This window comes from Barbus barbus (assembly GCF_936440315.1).
Source record: "Barbus barbus genome assembly, chromosome: 14".
Lineage (NCBI taxonomy): Eukaryota > Metazoa > Chordata > Actinopteri > Cypriniformes > Cyprinidae > Barbus > Barbus barbus.
In genome coordinates, this window is record NC_136742.1 from 6,752,478 (window position 1) to 6,765,648 (window position 13,171).

Genomic DNA, 13,171 nt, shown 5'->3' on the forward strand with positions numbered 1-13,171 from the left:
ATGTAATTCAGTTTTTTTTTCTGTACTGGTAAATGAGAGCGGTTTTGAAATTGCATTTTGAACATTGATTATTAATAGGGATGCACTGAAATTAACATTTTTGGCCGAAGCCAAACAAAATGAAACACTGGGCCAAAGGCCGAATACCGAACACTGTTTTTCACATACAGTGGGTACGGAAAGTATTCAGACCCCCTTCAATTTTTCACTCTTTGTTATATTGCAGCCATTTGCTAAAATCATTTAAGTTCATTTTTTTTCCTCATTAATGTACACACAGCACCCCATATTGACAGAAAAAGACAGAATTGTTGACATTTTTGCAGATTTATTAAAAAAGAAAAACTGAAATATCACATGGTCCTAAGTATTCAGACCCTTTGCTCAGTATTTAGTAGAAGCACCCTTTTGATCTAATACAGCCATGAGTCTTTTTGGGAAAGATGCAACAAGTTTTTCACACCTGGATTTGGGGATCCTCTGCCATTCCTCCTTGCAGATCCTCTCCAGTTCTGTCAGGTTGGATGGTAAACGTTGGTGGACAGCCATTTTTAGGTCTCTCCAGAGATGCTCAATTGGGTTTAAGTCAGGGCTCTGGCTGGGCCATTCAAGAACAGTCACGGAGTTGTTGTGAAGCCACTCCTTCGTTATTTTAGCTGTGTGCTTAGGGTCATTGTCTTGTTGGAAGGTAAACCTTCGGCCCAGTCTGAGGTCCTGAGCACTCTGGAGAAGGTTTTCGTCCAGGATATCCCTGTACTTGGCCACATTCATCTTTCCCTCGATTGCAACCAGTCGTCCTGTCCCTGCAGCTGAAAAACACCCCCACAGCATGATGCTGCCACCACCATGCTTCACTGTTGGGACTGTATTGGACAGGTGATGAGCAGTGCCTGGTTTTCTCCACACATACCGCTTAGAATTAAGGCCAAAAAGTCCTATCTTGGTCTCATCAGACCAGAGAATCTTCAGGTGTTTTTTAGCAAACTCCATGCGGGCTTTCATGTGTCTTGCACTGAGGAGAGGCTTCCGTCTGGCCACTCTGCCATAAAGCCCCGACTGGTAGAGGTTTTTTGATTTTTGTCAATTTGATGATTGACTTTCTACAACTTTTTCCCATCTCCCGACTGCATCTCTGGAGCTCAGCCACAGTGATCTTTGGGTTCTTCTTTACCTCTCTCACCAAGGCTCTTCTCCCCCGATAGCTCAGTTTGGCCAGACGGCCAGCTCTAAGAAGGGTTCTGGTCGTCCCAAACGTCATCCATTTAAGGATTATGGATGCCACTGTGCTCTTAGGAACCTTAAGTGAAGCAGAAGTTTTTTTGTAACCTTGGCCAGATCTGTGCCTTGCCACAATTCTGTCTCTGAGCTCTTCAGGCAGTTCCTTTGACCTCATGATTCTCATTTGCTCTGACATGCATTGTGAGCTGTAAGGTCTTATATAGACAGGTGTGTGGCTTTCCTAATTAAGTCCAATCAGTATAATCAAACACAACTGGACTCAAATGAAGGTGTAGAACCATCTCAAGGATGATCCGAAGAAATGGACAGCACCTGAGTTAAATATATGAGTGTCACAGCAAAGGGTCTGAATACTTACGACCATGTGATATTTCAGTTTTTCTTTTTTAATAAATCTGCAAAAATGTCAACAATTCTGTGTTTTTCTGTCAATATGGGGTGCTGTGTGTACATTAATGAGGAAAAAAAATGAACTTAAATGATTTTAGCAAATGGCTGCAATATAACAAAGAGTGAAAAATTTAAAGGGGTCTGAATACTTTCCGTACCCACTGTATATTTTGCCAATTTTTTTTCACCATTGCATAAATTAAACTTACTGTCTTGTCTAGATTTTCAAAGAAAAAATAAATTACAAAACAACAATTTAAAAATATTTACTTAACACTGAACATTTTTTTAACATTCTAGCAGACTCTATACCAACAAAACACAATTTAACTTAAAATTAATAAGTTAGTAAAATAATATTTTTTGGCCATTTTTGAGACCCCCTTCTTGTATCAGTTATGTATTAATGCCGCCTTGCTGAGCAGAAGATAATTCTTTTAAAACATTAGAAAACATTACAGATCCCAATTTGAACACTATGTGTGTGTTATAATAAATGTATTAATAGAGCTGTTGCAATTATTATTATCATTATTATTGTCTTTTCTTATTTTGTTTTAAAAAATGCATAAAAACGTTACTGAGCAGCTGATGAGTAACACAGTTTCAGCGCAGATTTTGCTCACGCTTTGGACTTTGAGCCATAGCTAACAAGCAGATAGTGTCGCAAGCTTGTGCAGCGCTGTTTGAATTCATGCAATCCATGCGTGTATTAGAAAACACAACGTTCTGCAGTTTATTTACTAATCGTTTGAGGCCATTGCACGATTTCAATCATCATACAGTAACTCTTCTCATTGAAGACGTGATGCAGTATGGCAAGCCGTTTTGACTTTTATTCATTCTCAGGATATGAATACTTGATGTCAACAATTCAGTTTTTACTAGTGCGATACTTTACTAGTTACTTGAAAAAAGTAATATTATTACGTAACTCACGCTACTTGTAATGCGTTACCCCTAACACTGGTCACTAGTGACAATTAAATATCTGAAATCAAGAATAGACATTTTTACTAGTAAGAATTGTATTTCTGTGAAATTGGAATTTCAACTAGTAAGAAATTAATTCTTGGTATCAACAATTGATTTTGAATGGCATCCTATGGTGACATTTAACTAGTGAAGATACAATTACAGATATCAACAATTTAATTCTTGATATCAAGAATTGACATTTTAACTAGTGAAAATTGAATTGTTGAAATCAAGAATTAACATTGTTACTAGTGGAAATGTAGTTGCTGATATCAAAAATAGCCATTGTTACTAGTACAAATCTTAATTCCTGATATCAAGAATTAGCATTTTAACTAGTAAAAACTGGATTGTTGATATCAAGAATTCATATCCTGAGACTGAATAAAAGTCAAAACGGCTTGCCATAGATGCAGTACTATACAGTCTCTCGCTGTCAGTGCTTATAAAGATTTTTGCGTCTTTCTCTGACATGTTTGCTGCATTAGTGCGTGCCACTATTTGATTGTGTGACGTCATTCTTTGGTACTATTTATTTGGTCTTTTTGCTTATTCGGTTTGCCGAACATTCTGTGCATCCCTAATTATTAATTTATGTTTATATATTAACTGGGACTGTCCCATATACTATTAGAACATACCTTGCTTAGTTAATTAATTCTGAAAACGTATATGCAGAATGCACTGAATAATACTGAAAAAATGTATTATTCAAAACTATACACAATAGTTTGAATTTCAGCACTAAGCCTTACATCACCTATAACCAATTTCCTGGTTGTTATGGTTAATCTCTTTTGCGGTTTAACTTTTTAGGATTTGCACCTAACATGCAGCGCAATGCACCTGGTCCCCAGTTTGGAGGCCAGCAGCCTGGACCTTCTATGTCTCCACACTCCTGTCCTACTGGCCCTATGCAACATAGTGTGAGCTCCTATCAGCTGGGCTCCTCTTATGGGCCCCAAAGTGGCCAGTATGGCCCTTCAGGTAACACACACACATCCCAAGCTCTTCCGCATGAAAACATTTGACATTTTTATGTAACGATTTTCTTCTAGTTGTCTTGTGTGAATTTTTTGTGCTCCAAATTGTTATAACAAAACACTATAGACCCCTCACTCATTCTTGAGTTGTTCCAAATCATTTCGCCTTAAAGCCCATTCACACCGTGGATGATAACTATAACGATAAAAATCAAGTTTTTATGTTGACAAAACTATAACCACACAGAGGAAGGATATTGTTTTAATCAGTTTCAGAACATTTATTTTTTCCAGCTGAAGAACAATAAAAACATTGACAGCCAATGAGAATCCACCCAACACTAAGAAGCTTGAGCATTTAAAGCGACAGACAACAAAATAAACACACTTATACACTTATAATAAACAATGTTATTGTCTGTTGGTTGTTATTAGTTGTTATTATTGTTGTAGTTTTTAAAGATGCTGCTCTTTCTGCTCTTTAGTGACGAAGGGCTGATCAAAAAAGAACAAAAAGTACAATAAAAATAGTGGTCCATACGTCTTGTGCAAGTCGAGCCACCTTTATTTCTATAGCGCTTTATACAATACAGATTGTGACAAAGGAGCTTCACAGAGATATACAGGAAAAATAGCAGAATCAATTATGGAGACAATTCAGATTCTGCCATAAAACAGCTTTAAAAGACAGTGGTGCTAAAGTTAGCTAATGTTGGTTCAGATCAATAACAATGTTCACTTAGCTTAATTCAGTTCAAGTTTTGTTCTCATCTGAAGGTGATAATCTGTGTAGTCACATCGATAAATTACTGAAAGTTAATTGTCTTTCAGACCCCAACTAAGCAAGTGTTCAGTTCAGTGTTGGTTCAGATCAATAACAGTGTGAAGTTCATCAATTTGAAATGAGCCCAGTTCAGCTATAGGCAGTTCTGCAAGATAGAGCAATGTCAATATTTAGCTTGAGCTCAGTTCATTCAATTCAGTTCAGTAACTGTCATTGTTGCTAGATGCAATTCAGCTGTAAGCAGCTCTACAGAAGATGATGATACCATCATCCAGCTTAATTCAGTTCAGGTTTTGTTCTCATCCAGTGGTGTCAGTGTGGTCATATTGACCATTCTCTGAAAGTTAAGTGACTTTCAGACACCAGCTAATCAAGCCAGAAGGTGACAGTGGCAAGAAACCCAAACTCCATCCTCTGACAGAAATGGAGAAATAACCTTGGGAGAAACTCATCCCAGTCAAGCGAACAGTTCTCCTCTGACCTAAGCCCGTGAACATGGTGTGATTATTGACGGAGGTACATCACACCAGCATTAGGCGGGAAAGAGTTGTAGTCTGTTCAGAAGGTTTGAAAACATGAAGGTAGAGCTTCTGTTTAGCCAGTAATAAGACAACTGGCTTATTACAATGAATTGATAAAACTGTGCACAGGCCCCAGTTTATCCTGGCATGACCCCATAGCTGGCTGTAGGGATCTGTGCTGAGGGATCATCAAGTCGCTTTGCTGAGCATCTGTCCTGTGGGCCTGTCTCATCGAGGTCTTCACTGGCAGTGAATTGCTGTGTTGTGGTCGTTACTGGGTGCAGATCCACCATGATATGGATACAGGCCGAATTGGCTATGGTATCCTTGGGATAAGGGAAAATCAGACAGACTAACATAAGCATTCTTCTTATGATGTAACATATTGAATTGCGCCTTGTTTGTAAACGAATCTGTGGTAAAAAAAATGAAGTGAACAAAGGACCAAGTTCTTACTGGTCTGGAGCTTCATTAAAAAAAAGTTCTTTACATAAAGTTTATTATTTGGTTTCTGCATAGACTTGCGTTTGCTGCTCTTGTCAATTACCTACTATGTGCGCGAATGGGTGGGCGGGGCTAAACAGGCAGTGATGCAGAATCGGTGGGCGGGGCTAAACAGGCAGTGATGCAGAATCGGTGGGCGGGGCTAAACAGGCAGTGATGTAGAATTGGTGGGCGGAGCTAAACAGGCAGTGATGCAGAATCGGTGGGCGGGGCTAAACAGGCAGTGATGTAGAATCGGTGGGCGGGGCTAAACAGGCAGTGATGTAGAAGCTGGTGTTGTTCTTCTGCAGAAGCAGTGCTTATCCACACTATCATAGAGTAGAACATTCCATAAGCTGTCGTTTTGGCAGACTGGCTTCAATAAAAGCTGTTTTGAGTTCTGAAACTTGCAGGATGTTTTTATAGCACAATGAACTCATATATCAAAAGATGAAGGGAATTTTGATTTCTCAGTTCATGACCCCTTTAAAGGAAGGGTCTTTTAATCTAGATTGAAACTGACAGAGTGTCTGCCTCCTGAACAATGCGAGTTTGGGAGCTAAACAGGAAAAGAATCTACCAGCTGCAGTCGGTCTTGATATTCTAGGAATTATCAACTGGCCAGGATTTTGAGAACGCAATGAATGTGGAGGAGATAAACCATTCAAGGCTTTATGTGCACTATATTGCAAGTTTTCTGAAGTAGCTTTGTGTGAGGAACACACAAATTTTGCCCTCTGCTATACCTCTCAAATTTCATTTTTGTCATTACTTTAACATCATGCATATTCATACATACATGGTGTTGTGACCGATCACATGCAAGAACCATATCATGTCAGTCAAGCCTAGTGCAATAGTTTTAGGCCCTGAATATAAATATGTAACCATGGACCACAAAACCAGTCATAAGGGTCAATTTTTCGAAATTGAGATTTATACATCATATGAAAGCTTTCCATTGATGTATGGTTTGTTAGGATCGGACGATATTTGGCCGAGATACAACTATTTGAAAATCTGGAATCTGAGGGTGCAAAAAAATCTTAAATATTGAGAAAATCACTTTTAAAGTTGTCCAAATGAAGTTCTTAACAATGCATATTACTAATCAAAAATTAAGTTTTGATATATTTACAGTAGGAAATTACAAAATATCTTCATGGAGCATGATCTTTACCTAATATCCTAATGATTTTTGGCATAAAAGAAAAATCAACAATGTTGACCCATACAATGTATTTTTGGCTATTGCTACAAATATACCCCAGCGACTTAAGACTGCTTTTGTGGTCCAGGGTCACATATATGTATCTCCTTTCGTGTTCTCAGAAGAAAGTAAGTAATCTGGGTTTGAAAGTGTGAGTAAATGACAAAGTTTATATTTTTTGGTGAATTAATACATAGTGTCCGTTGTTGTTTCAGCTGTGTGCCTCTGTGAAAGAGACCCCATTAACAGGGCTCAGCAGCAATTCATCATGAATGTTATGGCGTGCTGGTGTAATAAATGAATAGCTGCTAAGCGTGCCTTTATAATGTCATGGCCTCCACTCTGCCTGATTGATAGTCCCTGTTGTCCTGTACTCTCATTCAAATGACTGACAGCCGGCTCAAGACAACAGGGGAGCAGCCGCCGTTGCAGGCCTGACACTGACTGAGCTATAGCGGCAGTCGACCACAGAATTGTGTACACAGATTGATAGGATCCATGAATAGACGCCTCAGTCAATTCATAGTTTGGAACAGCATAAAATGTAGCATTTTATTGTTTCCTGAAGTCTACTTACAATACAGACATTCATAATTCTTTTTTTTTTGACAATTTTCCACACTCTCTCTGACTCATACATCTTGTTTTACATTGATTCATTTTGGTGCCCATATTAACAGGTAACAGGGGTCACACATCAGTTGCGTGCTGCTGCATAACATAAGTAGCACTGCAACAGAGTTTTGGTGATGGGACTAGTTTTGCTGTGCATTAAGCCCAACGTATACTTCGGCAATTTAAGGCAATTTATGTAGATTACCTTTTTTGATTGGCTAACCTGTTTGCATATGAATCTGACCATTGTAAATTACACTGTCATTCATCAGGGCCACCAGTTTTACTAGGGGTTGTCCATTTTACTGCGGGTTTTAGTGGGGGTTGATATGTACAAATGTCTAACTAGTCGACCCAAAACAGTTATTTTGATGAGAAAGAGAGTTGTCTCTCCTGCCAACTGTTTTTGATGAAATCTCGCCCTCTTTTGTTGAAGGTGTGTTAGATTTGGCAATCAAGAATGGCAGAGGGATGAAAGTCTTTGAGTTTCAAGCAGGACAATGGCTTGTTGCTTCTTCAGAAGCTCATTGGTCAATGGTCACTGCCAGAGCCAAATGAACGTTAATTTTGAATGAGACGGAAGTTGATTTCTAGTCAGTAAGGCTATTAACTCAGCAGGGAGTTGAGTCATTGCGGCTGTTAAGGCTCCCCTGCTGAGATCTGATTCTCCATCAACTATGTAAATGAGGATTATGATTGAAAATCTGCTGAAAAATCAGCCGGCATAAACATTGACCGTCATGCAGTGCACTCAGAAAGTATTTTTTAATTTTTTCCCACTTCAATCTATACTCCAAACCGCAAATAATGACAATGAAAAGCATTTTTGTTATAACTCAAATGCAAAATTATTACAAAGGAAAAAACTGAGAATGTCACATTGCATATGTACTCAGTACTTAGTTAAAGCACCTTTTGTAGCAATTACATACTCAAGTCTTTTTGGTTATAAGGCAACAATTTTTCACATCTGGATTTGGGGTTTTCTGCCATTCTTCACTGAAGATCCTCTCAATCTCATCTATGAACAGCCATTTTCTGGTTTCATGAGCGATGTTCTATGTGGTTCAAGTCCAGCTCTTGCTGGGCGACTCAGGGACATTCACAGAGTCATCCCTATAAGCCACTCTTGGCTTGTCCGTGTGCTTAGTGTCATTGTCCTGTTTGAGAGTGAACCTTAGGCCCATCTGTGGTCATATGGTCCACACAGGACCTCTGGAGCTTGGTCACCAAGACCCTTCTCCCCTGATTTCTTTTGGCTGGATACCCAGCTTTAGGAAGACTTCCAAACTTTTTCCATTTACGAATTATGGAGTCCACTGTGCTAGTGGGAACCCTTCAGTTCAGAAGAATGTTTTTGTAACATTCCCCAGATCAGTGCCTCAACACATTTTTGTCTTTGAGCTTTGCAGGCAGTTCCTTGGACCTCGTGGCTTGGTTTTTGTTCTAATATAATGTATTTTTTTAGCTGTCGGACTAATTTATACAGATATATTATGTCCAATTGATTGAATATTGCCACAGAGGGAATCCAAAAGTGAGGGAACATCTCAACAATAATCCAGAGAAATGGGATGTACCTGACCTAAATTGTCTTAGCAAATGGTCTGAATACTTTTGTCAGTGATATTTCAGTTTTATCTTTTTTATGAAATCTGCCAAGTTAGCACAAATCTATTTATTTCTTTGTCATTAAGGGTGAAACGATGACTGGGCTATAATGAATTTAAAGTGTTTTTGATCTGCAGAGTTTCAAACGAGCAAGGAAAATCCCCTTTTCCATGATATATTCCCTTTAAACAGAGAATTGTCTTTGACTCAAAGCTTACTTGTTGATGTGAATTGAGTTGAAGGCAGGGAAGTGGGAAGCCTTTGAGTCCTGTTGTGTCAGAACAAGCTTTGGCGTTTTGTGTAGCTGAATTCCAGAAATATGGGGGTCACTGAAACAAGGTGAGATACACATCTTTTTAGCTCACAGTAGGCATCAAATTGTGTTCCCATGTCCCAAACCCTCTGTCATCTATGCATCTCTCACGGCACTGTCAGAAGGGCAGCCGGCTGCATCCTTCACATTCATGTCACCTTTCCCTCTTTCTCACCTGAGGGAATGTTGGGATTAACAGGGCTGGAGGAAAGTCACCACAGAGTGTCTGACAGCAGTACGGCATTTCTGTGTAATTGGCATTGCTCCTGGTCCACGTCAACATCCTTGCAGGCTGGAGTGCCCATCCTCCCCACCGTGAAGGAGCTTGTTAAGGGTCTCGATTCAGTGTAACTACAGAACGGGGGCAAAAAGCCAGCATCCCCCAACCTGCTTCATGTGATTTTGGAATACATTTTTAGTCCTTTTTTTTTACACTGGGAAAGAGGAAAACATGCCAAGACTCTCTGATTTCCACAGGGAACTCTTGAAACCTGAATGAGCCAGAGATCTCAACGTTTCGACAGCTTGAGGAGTGGAAATCCCAGTTCTAATTGTGACTGAAATGCTGCTTGGCAAACTCTTCCTGCCAAGTAGTGATCTGGGCACGATAAAATTTATGCCCATTATGCACATCAGCACGTTAGACGGAACTCCACGTGGTGAACATGATGTCTCGTCCCCTGAGAAACTTGACGAGAGAAACTTGGCGTCCAGTGGGTGTCAGGCTGAATTGAATGTCCTCAGACGGTTGCTCTTGAAACATGTCATGAGGAGACATACTTCATTAACAACGGGCTCTCTGATGGCCTGCTGGGGCTTTGGTCCCACACTAGTTTTGAAAAATGTCAATTTGGCTGAAATGTGTCCAGACTTCACTGCCTTCTGCTCTCCCACAAAGATCTGATCATTTGACTGCCTGAGAAGAAACAGAGAAAGAAAAGAATGATGTATGCAGAATTTAGACTGGCTTTTAGCTCAAAATGGACTCTATTTACTTTTTACAAAAATTCAGTTATTATTTACACACCTCTTTTGGACCATCCTGTGCATTAAAATGAATAAAATATGGCTATTCATTAAGGCATTCAAACTGTAAATTGGCCAAAATCAAGATTTGAAAACTGAGTAACATTGCAACATTGATTACATTGTAAATGCTTTTTCTGGGTTGTGTTTATGATTGTTTGGAAACACAGGTTTTTTTTTCATCAAGAGGAAGCAAATATGATGGAATGGAACAGAATGCAGGGATCTTGACATGTTTTGTCAAAACGTTTTTAACTCTTAAAGGGGTCATGCATTTTTTTTGTAATGTTTCTTGAGTTGCACTTTTTATGTTATCAGGGCTTTTACATTAGTCTTGTTTATCCCTAGGTAACTACCCACGCCCTCCTAACTATGGTGGAGCACCAGGTGCCAACTACAGCGGCCCTGGCCCAGGCATGGGCAACAGTCTTGGCATGAATGCCAGCAGTCCAATGCACGGGCAGGGTCCAGGGCAACCATGTGGGTCTGTGACCACGGCTCAAGGACCAGGGCATCCAGCCGGTGGCCGGCCGTACCCAGCAGGCTCCAGCAGTGTGGCTCCAACCTCACCCAACATGCCTCAGTCTGCTGGCCCAGGAATGGGTCCACCTCCTCCCAACGTCAATCGCAAACCCCACGAGGGTGGCCCTGCATCTGGCCAGCAGAACCCAGTCCCCTCTGGACAGCCCAGGTAAATCAGAGCCTTAATTAAGTCTCCTCCTGCTTTAGTTGAACAAGATGTCATGTTTGGTCTAGATTGCATAAATATTTAAAGGGATAGTTCAATTCAAAATGAAAATTCTGCCATGCATGATTTAAATGGCATTTTATACCTGTATGATTATGATGTTCTTTCTCCAGTGAAACACAAAAGAAGATATTTTAAAGAATGCTGGTAACCAAACAGGTTTGGCTTCGTTGTATGGACAAAAATCTGATAAAATATTTTTCAAAATACCTTCTTTTATGTTCCACAAAACAAACCGGTCATACAGGTTTAATTCTGGGGTGAACTATCCTTTTAGGTAAAGATAAAAAAAAAGCATGAAAATATGTTGTTGTTTTTTAATTAATTAATTTAATTCCATTTGGGGAAATCCTGTGTTAATGAAAAAAGAGACTCAGTTTAACATTGCAACGAGTAAAGTTTTTTTTTTTTTTACGCCATACAAAACGAATAATATTTTAGACAAATACAATTAAAATCGTTCTGTGTTCTCTATTTAGATTGTTATAGCCAATACTGATATCTTGATTTCTTGTCACATGATCGGTCGATTTCAATTCTGTTTTCTCAAGAGCTGTATCAAAACCAATTAAGTAAACTCTCTGCTCATGGTAACTGTTAATTGAATTAAAATAATGCCAGCTGTTACTTAGATTTTGTTGACAAAAATACTTCAGCTTAGTTAATTGATGATCAGATAAACAGGCATATTATTTATTCACAAAACAAATGCTTTAATAAAAATAAATAAGCAATAGATATTAAATACAACCATAACAAATTAAATACAGGTGTAATCAAAATTAATAACAATTTTGTGTATTTATTCATTTTGTCATGTTTAATTATTATTACTCATTGCCATTTGTTATTTAAGAATGAATTTAAATGTCTAAATACTGCATATTCAATTATTTATGATAGCATCCCCCACATTTTCATTGGATGTTGGTAATATTGATTGGTTTTCCTGGAGTTTCAATGAGAGGACCATGTTCTTATGTGAGGCAAGAGTGGAGAGAGAACAGCAAATGTGTGTGGGCTGATTTGGTACCACTGTTAAGGGATAGTTCACCTAAAAATGAAAATGATGTAATTATTTGCTCACGCTGAAGTTGGTCCAAACCTGTACGAGTGTCTTTCTTCTGTTGAACATAAAAGAAGATATTTTGAAGAATGTGGGAAACCAAACAGTTGCTGGTTCCCACTGATTTCCATAGGATGAAAAATGTATACTATGGAGATCAATGATGATTCAAACAGGAATTAATCTCATACAGGTTTGGAACAACTTGAGGGTGAGTAAATAATTACAAAAATTTTGGTTGAACTATCCCTTTAATGACATTTATGCAGATAGATATTTAATAAAGATATTTGAATTAAGCCCCACCTTTTTACTCACATTATTATGTTGTCATATTCACCATACCTTCCTAAAGCATCAGTCAATGGTCCCCCTTTGCAACTTTTATGCATGTTCATTTTGTCATTTTGCTTATGCCTCACTTGTTGGCTACTACTCAGCAGTCTATTTGGCAGTAGGTCTCCTAATAATGCTGAAGGCGGCATTTGGGACAGGGCCAAACATGTAATGCACCTTTGAGTTGTCATCTCTGTTGAAAGTGAACAAGCACCAAGGAGACTTTTATGCTCTTCCCCCTGCTTCAGGCCTCCCTTTGGCAGGTCCCCTGTATACCCAGGCCTGTCTGGGCTTGGGGGACGGCCAGCCTCCTTCCCTATCCCTCACCCCCATCACCCTCACCACAGTTCTGGGCAAGGCCAGGGGCAGCCTCACGCTGAGCTGTATGGGTAGGTTCAAATTCAGACCCCTGACTGGATGGCTTTACTCTGCTTGAGTCTGCTCGCATCCGCTAGAAATGACACAAGCCAAGCGCTCTGCATAAGCCTCTCCTTTCTCCTCCACCATGGCTGTGTTCTACTCTGAGCATTTAAGAAATGTAATCATATAGTTTTTACACAGACAGGAGAAGCATCCTCTGGAGAGAACGTCAAAACGTTACGAGTTACAGTGAAAGAGGAAGGCTGGAAGTTTAAATGAGTAGTTCACCAAAAACTAGTCTTTCTAAACCTGTATGCTGTTATTTTTTCCTGTTGAACACAAAAGGGGAATTTAAAAAAAGTTTAAACAGCCCTTTTCCATTACAAAAAAAAACTGTCCCGTTCCAAAATGGACAGAAAAGAGCAGAAAGTACCGTGTAGTAATCATCATACAACTTAAAGGGGTCATATGATGCGATTTCAGGTTTTCCTTTGTCTTTGGAGTGTTA

At 39.3% G+C, this 13,171-nt stretch overlaps 1 protein-coding gene across 4 annotated transcripts in view; it reads left to right on the forward strand.

Annotated features, from left to right (window-relative positions):
- The window catches only part of LOC306880251 (AT-rich interactive domain-containing protein 1B-like), a gene marked incomplete at its 5' end in the record, with an annotated part of 104,711 nt that overhangs the window by 66,235 nt on the left and 25,305 nt on the right, over positions 1–13,171 (forward strand). For 2 of the 4 annotated variants that reach the window (XM_079433660.1, XM_079433663.1), the window contains 3 exons: positions 3,424–3,594; positions 10,502–10,844; positions 12,552–12,692. In XM_079433660.1, the coding sequence (XP_079289786.1) occupies positions 3,424–3,594; positions 10,502–10,844; positions 12,552–12,692 (655 nt within the window). The remainder of the gene's footprint in view (positions 1–3,423; positions 3,595–10,501; positions 10,845–12,551; positions 12,693–13,171) is intronic. The other 2 variants (XM_079433661.1, XM_079433662.1) reach the window with 1 other exon arrangement.